This window comes from Dicentrarchus labrax, unplaced genomic scaffold (assembly GCF_905237075.1).
Source record: "Dicentrarchus labrax unplaced genomic scaffold, dlabrax2021, whole genome shotgun sequence".
In the NCBI taxonomy this organism is placed as follows: Eukaryota; Metazoa; Chordata; class Actinopteri; family Moronidae; genus Dicentrarchus; species Dicentrarchus labrax.
The window spans coordinates 4656865-4682349 of NW_026136724.1; the positions used below are offsets into that span (position 1 = coordinate 4656865).

At 38.5% G+C, this 25485-nt stretch overlaps 1 protein-coding gene across 1 annotated transcript; it reads right to left on the reverse strand.

Moving 5' to 3' along the window:
- Nucleotides 1-559: 559 nt before the first annotated feature.
- Nucleotides 560-14138, reverse strand: LOC127359056 (chloride anion exchanger-like). The gene is given in 22 exon segments (XM_051392728.1): nt 560-971; nt 1414-1473; nt 1599-1747; nt 2595-2649; nt 2735-2962; nt 4738-4833; nt 5023-5115; nt 5383-5452; nt 6128-6210; nt 6212-6235; nt 6380-6475; nt 6558-6635; nt 7042-7155; nt 7258-7405; nt 8493-8575; nt 9004-9156; nt 9257-9421; nt 9961-10121; nt 10213-10323; nt 12052-12191; nt 13181-13357; nt 13775-14138. Coding segments are annotated over 21 exon segments (2265 nt in total). The 5' UTR covers nt 13312-13357; nt 13775-14138; the 3' UTR covers nt 560-944.
- Nucleotides 14139-25485: the final 11347 nt, after the last annotated feature.

Sequence of the window (25485 nt, forward strand, 5' to 3'; positions counted from 1 at the left end):
GTTAGTGCTGAGGCAGTGCACCTTACTACGGCTGACAGTCGATGGATCGTGAGCGAGAGACTTGGGAATCTATACGCATGCATAAATTATATTATTTTATAGTTCACATCACATTTTATTTATTTGTTTGTTAAATACATATTTCTACAAAAATGCATGCTGTCCACCTGAGTGGACATGTAAATATATCTTTAGAAAAATATCAAAAACGTTATCATTATATATGCATGAAAGGGTTTTCATGCATGAAATTCTCTTCGATCAGAGAACATTTTATGAGTGGTCAAGTGGCACTCTTACTAACAAAACAAATAGTTTGCACTGTCAATTGTTTGTCCAAAGCAAGGACACAAAGTTTTAAATTTGAGGAACATAATAAACACACAAATATTACGAACTATACCTTCTCCAGGCACCACTACGCCACAGACTTTGCCTGTTGGTAATCCAGCCTTGATGTGCAGTGAGTGTGCTGGCCTTTTAAGAGAGCACCAAAACAAAGTGTGCATATGGTATGAATATTTTACTTACATAAAAAAAAAAGAAGCACAGAATGTCATTATTTGGAGTGATAAAATATTTATTTCAATATTTCAGCCACTGCACAGTCTTTTTCACATTGCTTTGGTCCCAAAACGAGAACATTACTTAGAGAACAGTGTTTATTTAAACTATACAACATGTAAAATATATTGCACCTACGGATTTCTACAAATTCACTATATACAGTATAAAAAAAAAAACAATACAATGAAATTAGTTTTCTTACATTACAGCAAATACTGTATATGTAAACTTAGATTGTCAGGTGTGTACAGTCAAAAACAGCATCTCGTCATTCATTCCATCAGAGTATTGTACAGCATGATTTGTAAAACATTGACTCTTTTTTTCTTTGGTCTTTTTAGTGTTTTCTCTCAGACATGATCATCTTCTTATTCAAGTTAGAACTTGGTTTCTGGATCCGGAGCCTGCGGGAGAAGAAGGACTTGTTTTTCAGTCTGTTTCATCTCAGAAGCGGGACTATTAGAAATGTAAACTCAATTTTTTAAGGTAAAAAACATTCTACTCTTTTTACTAGTTTTTTTTTTCACAATAGTGACAGTTAAGTCAATGTCACTTAAAATTACTAAAGCTACTTGATCAAGAATGTTTTAACTTCCAAAATAGAGTTAGTTTTACTTAAAAAAACCTAACTTTTTTGAGTTAAATTAACTTGTCTTGTTTAAGATGACTAACTGGTGAATTTTGTTGTTTGTTGTCTGTTGATCATAGGGCTTCGTCCCAGAAAAATCAACCAATAAATAAAATGAAACAAACATAATGACATATAGAACATGGCTAACATAAAGAAGATTAAAATCATAGCAAGTACTGTTGCACACAAATAAAAAGGCAAAATAAAATACATACGTTTCTGTCTCTGCTTCTCAAACTGCCTCCAGGGTTGTGAACTGTGACTGTTGTTATAATCTGCAGAACAACACAAAGCGTTAAGTATTCTGTACATATTGAGAGCTGTAATATATGGAATTTCTTCAGACAGAAGCCTCCTACAAATATTGTGCTATACTAAGAAAACTTGGTAAATTTTTTACCCTGTCATAGTCAGGTTTCTTCTCTGTGGACTCGAGTGGGTGTTTCTCGAGGATGTACAGCATGGCGTCATGCAGTGTCAGGAAGAACATTGATGGCTGAACTTCATCATCGAAAAAGCAACAGTTATGCAGTTTTTCCAGGATGTACGCTGCAGGTGAGCAGAAGGTATATAATACAGATTGTGACTAAGTGGGCTATAATCTGTTATAAAACCAGTCAGTTGGTAAGTCATGAATATTAAATATAGCAAATACCCACACGGTATGTGGGTATTTGTGGCAGAAAAGATTTGATAGTTCAGTGTTGGTGTGCCCAAGTAGATAAACTAAGGACTAAGTAAAGATATAGTGGAATCATTGTACTATCGCGGCCTCTCTGTGGTTTGTTTACATAGCCGGTCTGGCCGTGTGAATAGAACGACTAAAACTGCTGTTTTTCTCATCTTCTGCATTGATTTAAGGGTTTATTTCAACCAAACCAGAGTTGGTGATTGTTGGAACAGTGGAAAGACTAACAAAGACGGTTTTGGTGGATTTCTGTAACTTTGAATTAAGTTATGTTACAATGATATGTGAGGTATAATGACAGTGCCAAGCAATAGTGAAATTACGGCTGTTTCTGGTTAAACAAAAGGTCTATCTCTGTGGGTATTCTTTCTTTCTCTCACACACTTAGAATAACAATCTGAGCCTGTCAGTGGCATTTGTCCCCAAGGATTAATGTTAGCTTACATTGCGGCTATTGCAAGACCTTTTCACAAATACTTTTACATCTTACTCACTGGGGTTTATTTTGACCACACCAGTGTTGATGATTGTTGGAAAGACTAACAAAGATCGTTTTGGTGAGTTTTATTTATTTCTGCCCCATTGTTTAGCTCTGAGATGCTGGTACTCCGAAAAAAAAACAGCATTATTAATACATTTTGGTAAGACTTTGCTTCACAGATAGTGATTTTGTCACAGTTCTGTCTGATTCTGGACTGAAATACTTACGATCACAAGCCACAATGTAGACCTCAACTTCAACCCGGATCAGCTCTTTCAGCAGCTGCAAAAACAAAACAAAAAGAAGTTAGACATTTAAAGAAAAACAGCATTAGTTAAATAACTGCTGCTGTGAATAAACAACTCACCGTTTTGAGTCCCTTCAGAGCAGAGATGTCAAGGAAGGAGACAGCAGCAAAGTCCAGGATCAGGCTGTGGGTGTCCACTCGGGGGACTACGATATTGGCGGGAAGCTCTGCATTCCAGTCGATTCGGGACGGAAGGTCCTTGAAGTCAGTGGGCAGGTCCAGCTCCTCCATGTTGCTCTCGTCCTCTGACTCCTTGATGGGTCCGCATGACATATTCAGGAAGCCTTTCTGTAAAGATAAAATACTGTTTGTACATTTTCTCACCTCTCTTTGGTTCCTACAAAGTTGTACATTTCGATATATACTGGATGAAATACAAAGGAATACCCAGTCCATCAAAGATTTAAATACACTTCAGGCAGAACTAAATTTATACCCAAGTTATAGGTTCTGACTGTTTAGATAAGATTGTTTATACGTCAACTTTTGGTCATATCAGTTTCCAGTGTGAACAGGTGACGGCCCTTAAGTGACCTGTATGATGACTCGATGATCGATATGAAACTAATGTGAAATGCAAGATCAACCTTTATTAACAATCTAGCTTGGAGAGTGTTTTTGGAAAGATTGGAAGAAGCTGTACTTCAAAATAAACAATCTGAACTTTCCTGACTTTGACCGTTGACAGAAGCCAAAGTTCCATAAGAAACCTCAAGAAACCCATGCAAACAAGGAGGACATGCCACTTTGCTACCTGGCACAGTATTAACAGGATGGCAACCTTCTACATTTACAGTAGTGAAGGTGTTCTTGTAGGAAGGGGTTAGTCAAACTCAGTCAGCCGCTCAAGCACTGCTGTTTGTAGTGACCGCTTGTGCTTTGGGACGAATTGGATCATTTCATTTCATTATGTCTCCAAAAATATGTTTTGCTCCACGTGAGCCAGATATTATGTTTCTCAATAGTACATGTTACAGTGTTTCACAGATGTTTCATAGATGTACCAAAACAGCTACATAATGGATGTCACCTATTTTTGCATCAATTTGAAACAACATTTCTGAGTTACTTTAAGGTACAAACTGTGTGATTCAGCCAGAAGTCGGTGTAGGTAGCAGTTTGTGAAGCGCACTTGGATAATCTCAGCGTACATGTATACACTTTAGCACTTATGCACACACTAGGCGTTTTCATCAGGATGGGGGAAATTAGAACACTTGCCGAGTGCACCTTGGACGTCATGAATGCAGCATTTTCATTGCTCGGTAACCAGGAGTATCCCTCCTGGAGCTCTTTAGAAAAGACTGTCATTCTCTTCTGCATGACAGCTAACTGGACAGGTTCTGATGTTTACCTATGACTAATTGGCTAGGGTTAGCCAATAATAAATGGGACAGATAATCCTCTATGTAAGTGCTGAAAACAAGTATAATATTATAATCGTTTTGGTAATGTGGTGTAATCCGGGGCAATTTGGCAGTGTAAATTGAAAACCAAGACAGTTTAGTGTTTTAGAGATATTTGTCTGGACTCGGGACACCCAGCTTGAAACCTGGGACAAACCCAGACAAACTCGGACATCTGGTCACTGTAAGTAAGTAAGTTAAAGTCTGCACTACATTTGGATGGAAACCTAATTTATGACTGAAGCTGGTGAGGGATCATGTCCTTGTACGAACACTAGGGACTACTGGTGGGTTTGTCTACATTGGCTTTGTCTGTCTACAACCTCCCTAAGCCAAGTGTTGAAGCAACAAGGTTGGCAGTGTATAGTTTAATAGCGTTTATACTCCAAAATACACAGCTGTAGACTGCCGATTGTACTGTAAATGTTGTGTCTTATCTCGTGGTCATATCTTGTTCACACATTTACTTGCGTCTGAGATAAGTGAAGGTAAACCTTGTACCGTCTGCTGAGCAAATGCTGTCACACTTCAGAGTTTTTAGTCAGTCAGCATCGATTTACAGAACTGATTTCTTTCCAGCAACTGAGAGTTTTATGGTGGTGTGAAAGTGAATGAGTGTTGTTGTTATAACTGAACAAGTTCAAAGTCATTACTTACTGATGTCCACTGCAGGTATCCCTTCTTTAGTAGTTTCCGGATCATCCTCAGTGCTTTATTCCTCTTCCTCAACACTCTCAAGGGGTTAAACCCAACCTGAGAAGACATTAATGTGAAGTAAGTCACAAGAGAGAGTCAAGGTCAAGGATAAGGTTTTCTAATCAGTCTCTTTACAACATGGCCGTTTAAAGTAGATTTGGTTGTTTTTTACAACCCTTTATGGTATTTGCCACTGAATGAGATGCTTTGTTCCAAACCTAAGTCTGTAGCCACACTTGTACTTACAGCTTCCACCAGCTTGCCTCTGAAGAACTCAATGTTGGCAAAGAAGATTGGTGATGGTATCCTGAAGATCTTCACTCCCTCTGGCTCATATATCTGGAGAGAGTCGTTATACCCAAATTATAGCCAAAATCATGGTATAACTAATCTCTTGAAATTGAGATGCAAACATTGGAAAATTGTTATCATCTCTCTCTCTCTCCCCCATAAGAATAAGACAACTCTGCTTTATGGGAATTATAAGCACATTTGGAACAGGATGTCTTACTGCAAGTTAAATGAGTAAATAAGTGTCTTTCCCAAAATGTTAAACTATTTCTTTAACATTTAACAAGACCCCTGATAGAACACACAGCAACTTACATCAACATAGTCCTTCCTGTCTTTGTAGATATCAGTTCCTCTGATGTTAGCCAGCACACTGCAGCGGGGGCTGAAAAAAACAAACGGAAATAAAATAAATGAAAATGTATGAAATTCTTTGCTGGCTCCAAACGTTTTCAAATCTGTTACTGAATAATTGCAGTGGTACTTTGAGCCAATCTCACAATAACAATGCTAACAGGAGGAAGTTAAGCAGGTAATATTTACTATGTTCAACATCTTAGTTTAGTGTGTTTGCATGTTAACATTTGCTAGTTAGCGCTAAATACAAAGTACAGCAGAGACTGATGGGGATGTCTTTAGTTTTGCAGGTGTTTGCTCATAAATCAAAGTATTGGACAAATTACATTGTTGGCCTGATGATGGCGCTGAATGAAAAGTTAAAGGATAATCAAAGTTACTTCACACTGAGGGAAAAAAAGTCGTGGTCTTTAGAGTGTGTGTGAACCATGGATGTCTGTAAAAAACTGAATTGCAATCCACCTTATAGCTGAGGAGACTTTTCAATCTGAACCAAAGTGGTGGACTGACTAACCAACATTGCCATTCAGGAGCCTTAAATTGGAGCACTAAGGACTTTAGCAGTTCAGGAAATGACAGAGACTTTCCATTTACCAAATGAAAAAATTCTTGCTGCCAAGACTTGAAAGAAATTTTCAAGCTAAGACAAAAACTAAATAGTTATAAAGTTTAGTGTAAATAAAATGTTGGTGAAGATACTTACAACTGAGTCCTGAGGACGACACTGATCAGCTCCACACCGAGGCCTGCAGCCAATCCAAGATCCAGCCCCAGCAAGATGGATGCGAATACAGGTACCTAACCACACCACCTGGATGCAGGTGGTAAGAAACAGAAGAGTTTTTTTTTTAAAGGGCAATATTTCATCTGTTCTTTTTTTTATTTCCAGATAGCACAAAATGACCATAATAAATCTTCTAATTTAAGCTTTCTCTCTGGGAGTGAGGAAACTTACACAGTCTGGTTTGTCCCTTCTCCACAGGTACGGGATTTCTCTAAACTGCATCAGCATGCCCTTCAGGTTGACGATGACCACAGCACCCAGCACAGACTGTTAAAATAAAGGGTCAAAGGTCAGATTTGAGTCCAGACTCCAAAGACTTGAATGTTGGTACAGTTTGAGGGAGGTTTACCTTCGGGAGTGGCTCCAGTAGGAATCCGATGGCCAATGTGACGATCATCACTATGATAGCTGACAGTAAACCAGCTATCTGGAAAGGACAGAACAGGTATTTTAAATTACAGAGATGAGGAATTCCTCTGTACCACATGTCTTTCAGAGGCATAACTGAAGTTTAGATATGTGAAAAAACACTCCAAAACATAGCTGGTTCCCTTTGCAACATGTTGATCCCAGTTAATTTAATACATTTCAGTCTCATTAAACCAGGTTTCAGTTAATCTGACATGCCACTGCTCACTTTTCTTGTGTAATTTTGTTAATCTGATTGGTAGAAGAATATCATATACCTCCTTCCGCCCAAACACTAGAGGTCAATGTTGTTTTAAAAAATGAAAACTTTCTCCCAATAGATCCTCTTAAATGTTACACACTGGACCTTTTGAGGTTAGGATTAAGACAATCAAGCAATTTGAAAAAATCCAATTTTAGTTTACCTGAGTCTTGCCACCTGTGCTCTCCTGCACTGCACTCCTGGAAAGAGCCGTACTCGCAGCAAAGGACTTAAAGGAAGCACCAAAGATGTTGCTGACTCCAAAAGCTATCAGCTCCTATAGCCAGGTCAGAGAAAACATGTCTTGTTGTTTAAGTCCTGATTAAACCTGTACAGTAGCCTCTTCTTTAATGTTGTAAATCTTAGCATTGTAACCTACCTGGTTCCCATCTATGGTGTAATCATGTTTTACAGAATAGACTTTTGCCACAGAGAAGGCAACAGCAAAACCCACTATGGCCATGGGAAATGCTTCCACTGTGGTTTCCTGGAAGATGTGCAGGTTTGGGGCCATCGGAGACTCGTACCTGAGAACAGATATTAGTCTGTTATGTTGAAATATTGCAAATTATTAGAGTTATTACATGCTTGTTGTGAGTGTTTTCAGAAGAAGATGTGTTGGCTCACTTGCAGAGTTGATAAAACACTATCTACAAGTGTTACACCAATACTGATGGGCGTAGGCCTTACAGATACATGAGTGTACTGTTGTTTTTTATAACCACTGTGTGCGATGTGGTCCATAAATTATCTGCTCTGACCCAGAAACCCAAAACAGACAAATCTTATATTTTTAAATATAAAATAAAATAAATAACCCAAACAAAAGATACAGCCTTTTGAGAGAGATTTAGGCCCAGTCCACACTGCCTGCATCTGCAGTGCATAGCAGAAGGTCTTGCTTTCTTTTTCATTTTGTCGCCTGTGTTAACAGATTGCCACAATGAACTGAGGTCACTACACTGAGGTCTCTCCTATTTTGGTGGTGCCCAGCAACCGAAGACAGTAACAAAGGATCGGTTAATAGTCCTTTTGACATGATACCAGCAACCTTTCACTACAGTTTCAATGTCTGTAGAATTTGTCACAGACATGAAAAAATTTCCTCAATACCTCCTGTATCTGTTTAAGATTGAAGATCTGTGTAAGAAGCCATCTTGTGCCATTAGGTTAGATCTCAGCTACCTAGCTGTATAGTTTTTTTTTGTGTGATTTGAGCGAATCAACTGACAGTACAACTGTTCATGTAAATATTAACCAGTCTGCAGTAAAGTGTCATATGTCATAATGTTGCTTGCTACCGACAAACAGTTTGGACAAATGCCTTTCCGTTTTCTCTGAAATTCTGACTTTAATCTCAGTCCTCTTGCTTTTTCCAACTGCTATTTCTGTTTTGACATTTAAACAGTCTAAAAAATATCCAGCATGTTTGATATTGACTGGCATGATAGATAATACCAGGAGCACTGACAGAAAAATTAACATGGAAAAAGATCTCCGGGATTGGTCTGGGACTAGTGCGAGAATCCATCGCTGAATCCATCACTGATGGTATACCTATGCAAATAACAAAACCAAATTCCTTGCTTTTAGCTATTGTGCAAAATGTCTTACCCTTTTGGAATATGGCCAACAACATCAATGCCATATCTTGTCTTGAAGTCAAAAGCATAGGACACGCCACATGCAATGACAGTCTAGAGAAGAAATAACACAATGGACAGAAGTTGTTAAGCTTGAATCATAGGATGAGTTTCAAAATGAGAGATATTTATTAACTCCTGGTTTACAGATTGTGAGCTGTTTATCTGTTATCTATGAGCGCTTATCATTTGTAGGGTTCCCATTTGACATTAAGCGAACGGAAGGTTACACCCTGGATGGGTCGCCAGTTCATCACAGGGCTGACACACAGAGATGAACTATCATTCACGCTCACATTCACACCAAAGGGCAAAAGTTGCCAATTAACCTGCATTTCTTTGAAAGGCACTCCAGTCCAACATCATAAAAAGTCACAACAAAATATTATCAATGTTATCATTATTAATGTTTATATAATGGACACGCTTTCAACACCTCAGCTGTGCAAACATACAGATCAATGTTACGCAATGTTGCTCACCATGATAACCTCTATGGGGATGGGTACTGGCAGCTTGGATTTGAATCTGTCATTTAGCTCTTTCACAATGAACACCACCACCATGATAACCAAGGAGATCACCACATCACACACATTGGTGGAGGTTATCTTTTCAAAGATGATTTCCAGGGTCTGAAAAAGACAAAAAAAAGTCAGGTCTAATAGATCCTGTGACACTCACATAAATAAAATAAATAAACTGTGAGAAAGTTTTGAATTTTTCTGTACTTACATATATGATAGCGAGCGGACCACTGATGCCTCGGACTTCCAGCCCCAACACAAACTTGAGCTGGGACACCAGGATGTGGATGGCGGCTGCTGTGGTGAAGCCAGACACCAGCGTGTCAGATAGGTACATGACAACAAAGCCCACCTGCATGACACCCATTGCCAGCTGGAAGAGAGATCATGATGATGATGTGGTAGTCTATGAAAAAACCCACTATAACTTTCCTCCATGTACAGACTGGTCACGATCTGTAACAGAACACTACGTCTGGATTTAGAGGAGTTTCAGATCCAGATATATTCAAGGTGCGTATACTAGAAAGCGATGCTCTTCCAACTATGGTCATGATTTTATGGGTATGTAACTATTATGCTAGTAACTTCATACTTATATACCATCCGGCTCATGCATTGCAAAGAGAATTTCTGTGTAGTTAAAAAACTAAAGAGCAACATATATAATGTTGGCATATAATGTGCACAACTACAAATGGAGCGAAGCCTTCGAGCTAGTTCAGGCAGTCAACTCAAGCTGCGCTGCTATACACTCATGACATGCCTCACTCCATAATCACTAACCAAGCGCACCCTTCCAATCTCAGTCTGTTTAAACTGCACAATTTCCCAGCTCTCCCTCTGATCTGTCAAAGTCATTTGCCCTGACACTGTTAAAGGGATTGGAGGGTTGCAGTGAGGGTGTTTCACCTGCATGATACCAGCGAGGAAGGTCACAGAAGAAGCCACCAGCACTCTCTGTTCGTCTCTGGTCAGGCCTTCGAACCCTGTGATATTGGCAGGTGGACCCTCGTCCGGGACCAACCTGGTAACCACCGATCCAATCATCAGACACAAGACTGGGAACGGACCTGCAAAGAGAGACAGAGAGAGGACAGCAGATTAGCTGAGCTGTGGCCACAATTCTATATAGATATGTTTCTATATATATACTGTTCTTACCCACTGAGATGTGTCTGGAGGTGCCCAGGAAAAAGTAAATGACAACGGGGAAGAAGGCAGAGAAGAGTCCGTACCAGGGTGGCAGAGAGGCCAGCAGACAGTAAGCCAGACCTGAAACACAAAACCATTTACAGTGTGATCCTCTTGTTTCCTTTACTTCACTTCTCAGATGAGGCACTTTTCAAATCACACTTTGGTGTGATTAGATAGCTATTGTTACTATTAAAGTAAAGTAGTATTAAAACTGAAATAAAAAAAAAAAAAAGGATAATTTCTTTTAAATATCTTAGTTGAAGAGAATTCAAAGTTTTTAGTTTTTACTTTCTGAAAACTACTGCTACCAATACTGTATATAGGACAAATGACGGAACAATTCAGGGTATGTTTGCATACATTAGTATTTAGTATTAGCATTATCATTCTAAACAACTCAGATAGCAGATGAAAGGCTGCCTGTAAAGTTATCATATATTATCAGTTAAGATTTTAAGTCTGCTTCTGACTCACATTCAGACATTCATACTTTTTGCAATTACTCATGTTCAAAGGCACAGGTGAGATTTACAGCAGCTCATTTTGTGGCTATGACAACACATCGACCTCCACGAATGACGTCGGAGCCCTTGAGGCAAATCAGTAACAAGATTCATCTCCCCCTCGAGGAATGTTCAAACACTGTTTTTTTTTCTACCGATATCATCCACTGTGTGATTGAAGATGCATTTGTCCACTCCCTTTGGTTAGGTCATGCAGTGGGAATGAGGCTACTGATAACTAAGTTTTATCTTCATTTCACACAGTTAGAGTAGCTGTGATATCCAACTCACGACCTGCCAACTATTTTCTAATTGAGAGCCAAAATAAATTGATTCATGCCAATTAGGAAATGTTCAATGTCCCTTGGCTGTGCAGTGGAAGGGGAAGGGCTGATACTTGATTTCAGGGAAAAGTTCTCACACACTTGATGTGTAGCTGGATTTACTTCTTGGTAACAAAACCACTGTGTTTAAAATGACAACTGCTGTATGCAAGGTCGCTAATATCAGGCACCATTATAAGTCAAAATATGCTGGCTTCAGTGCAGCGTGGTAGCAAGAAAAGTCGTCTTATTCTGCCACATCAATGAAATGTTCATTAATTTTTATCTGATAACTATTATTAATATATGTTTATTAACTGGCCCCTTTTCTTCTGTGATTTTTCAAAAGTGAGCCCCAGGCAAAGCAAATTGAGAATCCCTGGTCTACCTCATACTGTAATATTGCCAAAATGCATCATTTCTCTGTCAAGTTTTGTTCAGAACTGTTATTTTTCCCCACTTTGGAGTGACTAAGGCAGTCCCTGTCACTGTTAACTCTACTGTTGGTCGGCAGTAAGACCTCTGTGACACGTGATGTTGCCAGCAGCCAGAGGGTACTGTGACCTCATACAATGTGGGAGGTTCACAATTCCACCTCCTGACCAATCAGAAAGAAGGATAAGAATCCTTGCTGGTATCCCAACTCGAAAAAAACAACCAGTTGAACTCAAGGGAATCAAACTTGAGTTAAAAATGTTTGACTTTTATTTATAACACCCCCATTGTGCCAATAATTGGAACTTTCTGACACTGTAATCCTGCAAAACGCATTGCCCACACATGTTTGATTAGTGGTGTCAGAGACATACAGGACAGAGAGACTCATATGATATTTAGTTTCCTATATTTGCCAGTGACATGAAGAAAGACTTGCAGAGTTACATTTAGGCTACTAATACGTATTTATTATGCCAGTTTGGTTTAAAGAAAAAATTATCTTAACCTTACATTCAGACACTATAAAGTAAAACATATTTTACCTTGCAGGACAGCTACCAGTCCGGTGCTGATACCAGACACAATGTCACTGAGCAGCCACTCTTTGATTCGGTACATTTTTATCCAGCCGATGACCGGCAGAAGAGATAGAGCAGCGTTCTTGGCTCGTTTGGCATCACATCTGCAACGGCACAATAGCAGAAAGAAAAATAGAGTCCATGTTAAACAGATAAATAAAGCGATCACTCACCCTCTGAAGCTCTACTGTAGGACCTGGCGAAATATTAAAAAACAGACTCAAGAGTGATTGCGCTGTATTTTGTGTATGCTTTGGAATATTCCTTATATTCCTGTCTATATGTCAGGGTAAAAGGAAGTACATTCCATTTAAAGTATCGCCATGTACTTGTAAGCTGTTGAATAGCTAATTTGCACAGACAATTTAAACCACCAAAGCTATAAGAAACCAATCAAAGGCTGAATATTAGTGGGATGGTTTCTGGGATGGTTAGGGTTAGGGTTTCGTGATGCTGAGGGTAAAGCTAACCTGGGGTAAAAATTGATTTTTAAACTTTATGCTACTATGACAAAATGAATGTGTATTTATGTTAAATAAGAAATTGACATTAATGGACAACTTCTCTAAAGAATTTTGTAAATTTTTGTAATTTCTACAAACCATTTTTTACAAAGCTCTTGCACAGTAGAAAGTCTTACAGACCGACCGTCACTGTACTGTATTTAATATTGTCTATATGAATCGACCAGATAAAAATGACATGTTTTATGTGTTATATGGAGGATTGGACCTTATGCATTAAGCTACAGGGTTATTTATTATAATATTAAAGTAGGTGAAGCAAGAAACAACTTTACAGAACTTGAGCCATCATAATTGTAAAAACTATACAAGCTGAGCCAAATGTTAAAATAATATATGAAAAGTTGTGGGTTTTATATTTATATACTGTATGTATACAGTACATGCAGAAAATTAAACAGGATCTATGACTCATGAAACACTTGGACCCAGGAGCTCAACTTTTCCTACTCTGCTCCCTTCAAGTTCATCATCTTAACATCCATTAAGGACAGACCTCAAGGGTTAATTGTCCCGAAAGTAAAAAATCACACAGGAAACAAAAGCCAAAAGCAATGCGTGCTCCTTACGTGAAGTATTGCTTGATGTGGTCCAGCATGGTCTTGCGGTGCCTGTAGACCTTGTCATGCTCCTCCGAGAAGGACTCCTCCGAGTACAGCGGCCTGGCCACCACATACTGCTTCACTCCCGGTCGCATCATCTTGCCTCTGCTGCCCGGACGAACGCTGCTTCCTCTCTATGTGGTTCTGAGATCCATTAATGACATTAGGTTAGTGAGAGGATCCTGTCTTGCCTTTGAACACCACTTATCAAAGAACATTAACAGCAAACAACAAAGGTCCAGACCCTCAAATACAGGCAGGGCACATGAGCCAGGTCAGGACCTGCACTGTCCTGGGGGGGAGCTTTGTCAGGCTGTATTTGAGCTCTAGAACCAGATCAACACCAGAGAGGCTGCTTTTGAATTTTAATACTGAAATGTCTCAGCTCCCTGACTTTTCCCAGATATAGTTATCAGCATTTTTAGCATTCCAGTTTACGGAGATCCTCTGATGTTCAAAGATTTCACACTCAAAAACTTTGCTTTGATTGTGAAATCAAAGTTTTCTTTTTCCAATAACTTTCCTATCCTCATGTACTGTACAGCAGTCTGTGCAACATACCTGACAGTGTCCTATTCTGTCTCAAATCCAAACTCTTCACTCTCTCTTCCTCCTCCTCTTGCTCCTGGAGATCAACTGGGACCCCGCACAGCCTTGCCATCAATAAATGCCACCTCTCTTATCACGATTGTAATTATTAACAGCAATTATGATGAAGTCCCTGTTTCGCATAACTGCTGGACGCCTGCCTTATCCTTGACCATTGTTCTTACTGATATCTGTAAGCCGCAACTTTCAGTGGAGGCTTTCCGCCCCCATAGAGCATTGGAATATATTGTACCAATTGGGCAGGATAGGGAGGATGTAGACGGGACAGACAGGACAGGACAGGAGAGGTCATTGTTATGAAGTGGAAATCAAGTAGCTTTTCAGGATGGGAAACACACTGCTAAAGGTCGGCTGCGGCGCTCTGCCGTGCACTTCAGGGGTAAAAATAGTTTGTGCTTTGCCGGTACCGAGACTGTTTGAGGAAAAAGCTGCCAAATGCAGGAGTTGTATTCCAAAATTCATCTATGTAGCATGCAATAAGACACACTCATACTCTGATAGTCACAACTTAAACTTAACTGACCTCTAATGTCTTTACTCCTGGACACAACAGAGAGCCAACAGGAATGAAGCCTTCCTTCAAATTTAAACCAACACCAACCAAATTTATAAGAATGAGCAGAAACTGTAGTAGTGTGAGGTGTGTGTGTGTGTGTGTGTGTGTGTGTGTGTGTGTGTGGGGGGGGGTCTGTTACTCACTGGTTTCAGTAAAGTCTTATCGAAGTGTCTACTCAGAATTAAGTGGAAGTAATGCCGGCCCCAACTGTTTGTCCAGGATCAAGCACAGTTCAGGCCAGGTTCATGGGAAATGTGTGTGTGTATGTGTGTGAATGAATGAATACATCTCTTTGTGAAAACCAGTTTGGGGTATTTTAATGGACATACTCCGAAGGTTTTCACCGGACAGTGGTGGTGCATAATTGTGAATGCATGTGTGTTTTTTTCTGTTTAACTGTGGCTGTGTGTGTGTTATTGGAGGGGTTAATCTTCCTCATTGGAATAACTCCCAGCTCATACAAATTACTATAATAAACCAGTGTAATATGATTGTATAGTGTGATCAATTAGATTCGGCCTTTGTTCTGTCACACTATGCTCAGTGATAAACGACAATGACTGATAACTGATGAATTCTGGAACAATGATCTGCTGTCAATTACGCCAAGGTCAACCACTTTCCACTTGGTATGCTTTTATTTCCATTAATAAAAAAGGGACTGAAGGAAAGAACAGCGTGTTTATGGGCTGTGTGTGGACACGCCTGCATGTCGCATTCACTCCAGACAAAATTTCCAAAAGTTAGCAACATACACATGCAGACACACAGAACGCAATCTATTAATATTTGATCCTGTAATTGTTTACAATTATCTGTAATTTAAATAAATTAGTATTAGAAACATGATATCAAATCAATGAATTATCCTTTATGCAGTTGACCCTTCCTAAGCCTTTGCTCTTTGCTCGAGTAAGCAAGCCTCTGTCAGAACCTCGGTCAGATGGTTAAAAGAAAAGTAAGTAAGACATACAGGCTTATAGTCACATCTTAAGTTGGGTATCTAATGTTAGTCCAGTGGCTTCTGCAGCTATTGTTAAATGCTTGCTAACTAGCTGGCTAATTTACATCAATTGTTATTTAGCTAAACAAAAATGCTGCTAGCATGGCAAAAGATGTAATTCAGACATCATCATGTTTCTCTAGGAATGTGTTTCACTCATGAATTAAACAAAAATATTTGCATATTAACAGAATTCAAAGGAAAAACATTCTAGAAAGAATAATGCTGATAAAGCTGAAATCCCCTAAGAGAGAATCCTACAGGCTCACAGTACGTACAGTAATTGTGCATTGCCAAAAAAGGTTTCATTTTTATGATTTCATTTTCTGTTGGAATCTAAAGGAACCAGGAATATCCAGCTACAAACCAACTGAATTGTACTTATGCAGTTTATATTCCCTGTCAGTGCATTTAAACACGTATACATGTATTACCTCCCACCTCTGGCTCTTTGTGAAGGGAGGAGATAATTCTTGTACAAAAGTTGCGCAAATAAACAATGGACATACACTCACAGGGGGGGCAGTATTCCACCTGGCCTGACATAAGGCAGACGTCAGACCTGTGTTTGTGCCCATTGCTTGTCAGGGAGGAGAGAATGTACTCTCACTACAAACAGCGGCCAAAAGGGGAAAAAAAAAATGCACATTCCAAGAGGACAAGAACAGCTTGCAACTTTAGCACACAGAGTGTCTTGAACTGTCCTGCTGCAGTGAACGGGATGTGGTGACAGAGTCGGTTGGAGTAATTTGTTTGATGTTGCAAAACTGTAAGTTCTCTGCTCTGATAGTGATGACTGTCCTATAAAACTGATAAAAACACCCACGAAACCAAGGCATTTGGGAATTGCAGTCCAACCGGACGTGTAATTAAAGAGGAAGAACAGAGAAAATGAAGGAGACACAAATGTTTGACGACCCCAAAGCTTAAAGTGAAGCCTATTTTTACCCTGATGATGTCATCAGGGTTAATTGGGCGTGGTGTTTGGAGATTATAAATAGATTATTAACAGAAAGCCTACAATTATAACCTACGGCATAGAGTTTGACAAACATGGGCATTTCCCAGGCACGGGAAGTCTAAAGAAATATACTTTTGAGTTGCATTATGAGAAATTTATGATCCAGTGCTTTTGGAGCTTGACCCACACAGTACTAGGGACTAAAAGTCAGGATATTTTCATCACCTGCAATTTTTAACTATTATTTTTTGCAAGTATGGAAGTGGAATATGGAAGAACATCCTCTTTAAAAATGTGTCATATAAAGAGTCTACTTGTCAAAATAAAAACACTGGCAATGTACCTTTGATACTCCATACTAGAACCAAAGGTCATATTTAATTTCACAGTAAATGAAAATGAATTGAAAGCTGTAAAGCTGAAAAGTTCTTCATCGAGGAACCACAGGAAAGTTTTTATTGAGAAGCAGTTACAGGAAGTGCAGTTTTTACCTCCTCATTCCCGTAATAAATGGAACACCAGTGGGTGAGAGTATGTTTCTTGTTTATTTGTGGAGCTTTCATCTAAAATTGACCCTATATTGTATATAGAGCTAACTTTAGCAAGTAAAAAATAAAATGGTGTTCTGTATTCTACAGTCAAATAATTCGATTGTACAGTATTCTCTGTCACAATAAAATAAATAAACAACAATTCTGACAGCGTGCTATTAAAAAGTTTAATTTATTAAATGTAAGTTGCTTAGCTAATACAATGGTACGCAACTAAAGATGAGATAAAAAGTATTACTGTAAGTGTATTCTGTAACACAGGACGGAACAATGTGACCTTAGAAAATGGAAAATGGATCAGAATTTTTAGCATCAAATATGTCTTCTACTAAAAGAAAAACTGATGTATTTTAAGATTGTAATCCTGCTACTAATCCCAATTTTAATTAAATGTAGCTGTAATCTGATTAAGTCTTTTGTAATGGATTACGGTTACAGTACAGCCTGGTTATGCGTTGTTTCACTCTCACCTCTAAAATGCGTTAATTAACTCTGAGCAATCAGGCGACATCACTGAGTTACTCGTTCATTGATAGTCACTCTCACAGTTGGGGTAACAACTTAAAGGACTAACCCTGGATTATACTTGATGCAGTGGGAGTCCCCATAGACATTTGTGGCAAAAGTTTAGTTTTACGGTTCAGTGTCAGATTTCTCCCATTAATACCACCACCGCAACACAGTGGTGCTGATAGAGATGTAACCACATTGTCAAGTAGGTGCAGCTTTGGACCCAAAATAGAAGTTGTAGCTACAGAGTAACTCCTTAAAAAAGCCTAATGTTACAGCAGTGTCAGTTTGGGTTCAGATAAGTGAATAAATTCAATAAATGTATTGTGTGTTTTCTAACAGTGATCTCTCAACTAGACTCTCTGTTTAAGAAGTTGAAAAATGTCTGTGCAATTTCTTACTTTAATACACCTTTTTCACAGATAGAATTAAAAAAGTGTTATTAAAGTGAGCCAGCATGAACAATACCCGGATCCTGAAACTGAAGCAGCTAAATGGAATTCAGCAATGTTTCATTTTATCATTTAAACCTGATGTGAAAAAAGACTATTGTCAGTTTTGTGCTGCATGTTTTCTGATGACATTCAAGTTAACTGTAACACATTATCACATCTGATATCCAATCATTAAAGACCACTATATATAACTCCATATCTCATCTGACAGGAGGGTGAGAAGTCACTCACACTTACAGGATAGTTTGATTAGACACATGGAAAAGTTGAGAGAGATACAATAAAGATACCCAGCAGAGAAGTTCAGGGGGACCACAAAAGTTCATAACCCTCAATATATGAAAGCCAGATTTATCGAAGAAATACAGCCAGGCAATCAAAATAAATGCTCCTTCAAGTAATTCTCCAATAAAATGTTTGTGTACACTAAACATTCACAGCAACTGAAGCTCAAAACACGGGAGGTGTTTTTATTGCACAGACTTTAAACCCATCATGGGCAATAAATAGCGACAACCACTGGTAGAGATAATGCCGGCTCACAACAGAACTATTTACCAATCTCAGACCAGAGATTTTGTACAAAGATAACAGATACAATCAAAGATTAATGATAACAAAGATCAACAGCAGATTTTGGCTCCAGAAACATACTGCTATTACTCAATGAATAATAATTAAGTTAATAATTCAAAGTGTTTTCAACTAAAACGCCCCGATTCAACAGATTAAAGATCACATGAAGATGCAGAAAAAGTGTTTAAAATGTCACTTACTGATGCAGACAGGTCACCCAACTTATCATCAGGCCTCAAGTGTCTTTAAAGTTGTGGTTCTAATATTTTTTCTCCTCTAGCCTTTATATCTTTGCCAACTCACTTCAAAAGTGCAAAAGTGTTTACACCAAAAGGAGCATTCACCAAAGGGGCACAGACTGCTGTGGTGTACGTTTAAAGTTCCTTTTCTTGGAGTTGGTGTGTGGGAGAGAAAGCTGTGTATGTGAGCATGTTTGCTTCTGTGACTAATGTTACCAACCATGCAGTGTTCCTGCACAGTGGCTGTGGCAATCAGGTTTGAGGACAGAGTAAACATTTTTCTACCATCAGTGAAACAATATTGATGCACGGTCCTTCAGAGCTTTCCAGGCAGGAGTGAACACCAACAAGAGGTACAAAGTTTACAGGCTCACATGGGCCGGGAGGAATCGATAATGAGAGTAAAGGACTATCATAACAATAAGTGAAGTTTCAAACATGAGTGTGAAGTTATGTTCAGGTTTTCATCACAACAAAAACCCATTGAACTTTGTTAAATAAATGGAAAAAAAAAATTTAAATAAAAAAATTTAATTAAAAAATATCAGGGTAGATTCAAATATCAGGGTAGATTACAGAGAAATATATATAAAAGATGCAGAAGGTATACAGAGTCTTAGTGCAGTTATAAACACTTCTTCAATAAAGCACCACCACAAGAAGATACAGTGTGGAGCTGACCCTAATGAGTAGCTTTTAAGTTAGATTAGGCGACTTTGTTAATGCACAAAGACAGTGCACTGTTGGTACACTTCCTTAATTCCAGTGAACTGCAAACCTTGTCTTTTAGTCAGCTGAACACACTTCTTAACATTTAAATTTGTGTTCAGGCCAGCATACAGTTCAACAAATACAAAGGATGTTCTAGGACACATTAATGAATAACTTGGTTCATAAAATTACATCTCTATAAAATAGAACGTCATCGTAGATTACAAAACTAAGTTAGCCCAGACATTTAAAAAATCTGTAATTAGATTATTGTTTTTGTCTTACGATGACTTGATTCCATCTTTAAATATGGCAATTTTAAAAATGATAGAAACCAATGCTCTATTAACTATAGGGATGAGTAAGTACACCATTTTCAGTATCTGTATCTGTTCAACCAAGTAGATTATCTGTATTCATATCTTCTTGGAATGGACTTGGCTTTAACCCTGAAACTGATAAGGGTTGATCAGAGGTTGCTATCTTCATTAGAAAACTGTTTACAGAACAGCTTCAGTATTGAGCTTCATAATATTTTGATCACAAAAGTAAGAGAACTATTTACATCAAAATTTTATCAAAGAATGACTCACTGCTCGAGAATAACGATAAAGCTAAAAGAACCAGTAGGTAGGATTTAGTGGCATTGAGGTTCAACATGGTAAAAACGTCTGGTTCAAAGGTACCTAAACACAATGATTCTTATTTCCCTGTTATTATACAGCGATAAAAACATACCCATAAATATTACATTCCATTTCTGCCAATAGATCCTCCTAAATGTCACACTCTGGACCTTTAACCTGAACCAAAAGATAACCACAGTGTGTTTCTGAATCTTGAAGGGTCAGTCGTGTATTCAGATGTCCGGTGACCCAGCCGAGGGAGGAAACAAAATGTTTATGCCTCAGATCAACCACAGCCGCATGGTGAGCGGTCCTCGCCCAGAGATGAATGGCGTTCCATGTTTAGGCTTTTGTTCCTTTCCAAGCCCTCAACTCGCTCTCAAACAAGTGTTGGTGGACATTTGCTGTAGGAAATAAACATTGGGCTTGTGCCAGAAGATGAGGGTGGACTTAAAAGAGATGGATTGATCTTAAAAATAACTACAATTTTGTTTAATAGCTGCAGAAGCCACTGGACTGATTAAAGCATCAGTATATCACTACAGTACTCATGATGTGAAACAGACTGCAAGCCGCTTTATGCTGTGTAGCACTACAGTGGATCTGGGCAAATGCTACTGTATTTATTTTACGGAACAGAACAAGAATGAGGGCCGGTGTTTTAATGGCATCTAGTGGTGTAGTTGCAGATTACAACTCCCTCGCTTCACCCTCCCCTTCCAAGCATATGGGGGCTGTGAAACACATGAAAAACACAAACAACCATATTTAAAGCCAGTGTTTGGTTTGTCCTTTCTGGGCTACTGTAGAAACATGGTGATGTTCTAATGTCTTTGGTGGTCCCCTTGAATTTTCATCATTTTACTAATTTGTCCAATATTCTGTATTAATCCCATCAACAAGATGCTCTTTGCGCCTCGATATAGCAAATGTTAGAATGCTAACATGCTAAGCTAACAACCTAACCTAATGATGAACATGATAAACATTATACTTCCTTAGCATCAGCAAGAGCATACCCATGTTCTCAGGGTCCTACGTGTACTAACCACCTTATGCCCGAAACCCTAACACTAGATGCAGATGCAGTATCTGTTATACAGTGCTGCAGGGATGACGAAGTTAGCATTGCCCATGCCCATTTTGAGTTATTGCAGAAAATAAGCTCTCTGGGTATATAATGCATGTTTTATTCAGAAAGATAATCTTCATAAATTAACTTTAAGGATTTTTTAAGCTTAAATATGATCACCTGAAGTTAAAATAAGGCTAACATTAGGCTACAAACAAACTACATCACAGTCACATGACTTCAACATCACCACCACTAAACTTCCAACTTGTAATTAACTCTCATAATTAAAATCTACAAGTTGTAAGAGTACGAGTACAAACATAACAGGGCTGTAAAGGGGGACTAGTGAGTAGATGAATCTCTGTGTCACTGTTAATGTCATCGAAAACTTCTGTAGTCTTAATTGGCCACTTGTCAGCAACTGCCTTTTTTAGGATATGTAAAAGCTTCAAAATTCACAGGTGGGGTAATTACTGACATATTTTATATCGTAGAACAAAACGTGAAAATCTCTTAAGCTTGCATTATCCACAGTCTCTATTTCAGGCATCTAACCAAAAACCCATTTAAAAACCCCCACTGACTTCGAGGTGAGGGAACCGGAGGTGCAGAAATGCTAACCCATTTGTGGGTTTAGGAGTCATTCCTGCAGCACTCTATTAATGCTGTTAAGATACTGAAGGCATTTAGGCTTTTATTGGATCTGTGTGTTCAATAAAGAGAGAGGCAGAAGGAAAAGAAAGAGGCATGACCTGTGACAAAGGATACTGTGATTACAATGCATTCGTCTCAGCCAACTGAGCCAGAAAACTCTGCTTTTCATTTGTTCTTGACAAACATTTTTACCAGTTCAGCTGTTTTCTGCCACATCGCGGCGGCCCGTTAACAGCCTGTACTCTAGTCTGTTGCTAACATGAGAGTAGAAGCCTTTAGGGGGCAGGACAATGGATGGATGATGGCATAAATTCTCTCTGTACAACAGTCCTCAACCTCACACAGGACTAACATGGTACAGTGAAGCTGTGATGTTCTAATGTTCCAGGATGGAAAGTTCCTTCCTGAAATCTTCAAGCTTGACTGTGCTGCTATTTTAAGACAATAAAACTGAAAGCTCTCAACCATTTTATTTTACAATGCGCTTTGAAACATGTGATTCATACTGAGGCAATCATTTTATTGACTTGGGTCTATTATACTGTCAATAGTTCTGAACCATAAAATCCTGTTATGAAAGAGATATTGCCTACCTCGGGACAGTATTATCAGTATGTGTTAGCTCCCACAGCAAGAAAATGTCTGCTATTAGATAGACTGGAGGGTGGTTATACAGAAATATACTGGAGAACTGGCTTTGTACACAGTTTATATGTAGATTTGAGGGCTTCACTTGTCCTTTATCTTTTATTTTTCCCACTTAAAAAACACAAAAACACCACTCCCCTTTACAATAACTATTGATACGTTTTAATAAAGGCTTCAGCAGGCATGTGTTTCTGTAATTTCTTGTTTGATGATAGAAGATATTCTTCATTCTTTGGTGAATTAAAACAGTATATTGAGCATATACAACAAAAGTCTTCTTTGATTTGACTTGTCTACACTGATTTGTCCTGTATCTCCCCCTTGAGGACTGTGTTTTATTACCTCCACAGGGACATGTCAAATGTGTATCTGCTGTATACACTATATATATGTATATATATATACATATATATAGGAATGTTTACGTGTTAACACCTTTGCAATAATAACAGAAACACTGACAGGAGCCATTCTGCTGCATAATGGGTACTTTTACTTTTAATAATAAGTAAGATTTGATAGTAAGTACATTTTTTACTGTATAAGTAGAACATGAACGCCTCTTCCCACACTGGTTAGAATTCACAAAGCACACATCTTGTTTCCTGAAATCCAGTACCTGCAGTCTTTTTTTTATTTATTTTTTTGTAGCAGTTTAATTCACTGCACTGGACTCATTGACCTATGTTTTTTTTCTGGAAGCACATGTTTGACCATGTCTGCTGTATTACTTAGCAGCGATGACAATGCAGTTAGGCCAATAAAAAAATTCAAAGTGAGGATATGGAACAGGAAGTGCTCCCACCCCGACAATGCTGGCGCCGTTCTGAGGCTTTAGGTCAGTGGTGTGAGATCTAACTGCTGCAGAAACAAGGAGAAATGAATGCTTATGAAAGAGACAATATTACTGGGCAGTAACTGAGACACAGTGAAACATAATTAGTGCTATTAAACGCTTTATAGTTTTAAGTACCATTGTGATTGTAATTGTTTGAAAAGCCATGAAAAGCCATTTGAAAAGCCATGGTCGCCAACAACATCTACATCACCAACATTTCCATCTTCCATCAGCAGGAAGTGGTCATCAGGCTGAAGGCTGGAAGACGCAGGGAAAACCCCTCATGACAACAATGTTCACCCACCTCTGATTCGAGGAGCCGTAAACAATGTTTTTACTGCCCCATGGAAAAAAACACAATGCTGTAAATTATTCCAGGCTTTGAAATCAGTCTATCAACAGCAGTGACTTGATAATTACTTCATCACATGCTCTGAACTCATTTACCTGGAGGGTGTTTGGGACAACAAGAAACGCCCAGCGGCTACCTGCTACATGATCAATGGTGAAACATAATAAAACAGTCAGTTCATCAGTGTTGTTGCAGGTCTTACTGGTAACTTATCGAAGTCAATGGGTTTTAGATTCCTAAAATAACATTAATAGTCTTAAGTTCACACTTTGTTCTATGATATACAGTATGTCAGTGAACAGTAAAAAAGGCGGTTGCTAACATGGCTAAATTAGACTACATTAAATGTCAGCACACTGAACAGCGAGCCTCTTTAGAGTTATACTCACACTCACACGCAATTTGTTCTAACTCAAATTTTCCATTTTGATTACAAGATTTAATTCCATATTGGAAGTTTTGTGGCGGTGACGCTGAAGTCATGCAACCGTGGGGTAGCTTAACGTTAGCTTTTCCCTTCTGGCGATCGCATTTACGCATCAAAAATCATAAAAGTGGTGTTTATTTGTGAAGCTTATCTTGTTGAGTAGCATAAGTATGCAACAATCCAAAATCCACTGGAAACATTACATTGGCTTTTTCTTGAAAGAACCAGGGCGATGCTAACTTAAAAGCTGGCCTACAAAAAAATCTGTCATCCCTGCAGCACTCTACGAATATCTTTTTCACTTTTGGTACTTTTGAAGGAAGTAGTTATTAATATAACTGTAGTATTGCTGGTCCATGAAGCAGCGGTTGTTATGAAGCATGAGCACACTCTTGCGCTGACACACAAGCAGTGATGTAAAATACAATATTGTGATGGAGGCAAAGTTTTCTGAGGGTTTTTGCAGAGTTCAACGGGACTGTCGTACTGTGGCTTTATCACTCAGGCTGGGGTCATCGACACCACCCAGCAAACAGCCTGCACTCACTCCATTTGAACATATTGACCAAGATGAACGCAGATATAGTAGCAGCTGATTTTTTACTACAGCACTCCTCAGCATTTTAAAGTACTACACTATAGTGCAAATTTGAGGTACTTGAGTATTTCCATTATATGCTACTTTATACTTCTTCTCCACTACATTTGGGTGGAAACTACTGTACTTTTCAGGACACCTTTTTTATTTGACAGCAGACAACTTTTCAGATTCAAATTTTTCCAAAAAAAAAAAAAAAACATATGCCAAAATATAATATAATTCGAACAATGCGTTGTTGCAGTTTGCTTGTATGTAAAGTGCTTTACACATAAAGTCTGATTCTTTTCACATTATACTGTATTTCACACTGATGCTGCAATGTTGTACTTCCTCATGTATGACTTGTATTACTGCAGCTGAAAGCATTAAAACTAAATGTGCCTTGTGTTATGATTAAGCTCTACAGATACTGTAGTCTCTGCTCTAGTAAAGTTGAACTCTTTGACTGTTAGTGCCCCCTATTGGAAACAGACTGTTATTACAGAGAGACAGACGTGCCTCTTATACTGTCTGTATTTACTATTGATTTACATTCATTCATTCATTCTTTCCTCTTTTTTTTTATTATTGCATTCACTCAATGCATGTCCTGTCCCGCCATGTCACCCAATGTATTACAGTCTGTCTTGTCTCACCTGCTATGTGTGAAAAATTGTAATCTGAAAAGTAACTAGTAACTACAGCAATGCAGTGAGATAAGAAGTGTAATGCTTGCCTCTGAGATGTAGTGCAGTAGAAGTATACAGATGCAGAGAAGTCAATTCAAACATTCAAGTAAAGTAGAAGTACCCCAAATGTGTCCTGAAGTACAGTACTTGAGTAAATGTACTCAGTTACATTCCACCACTGCAAAGCAAACCTCCCAAGCAGATATCAAATA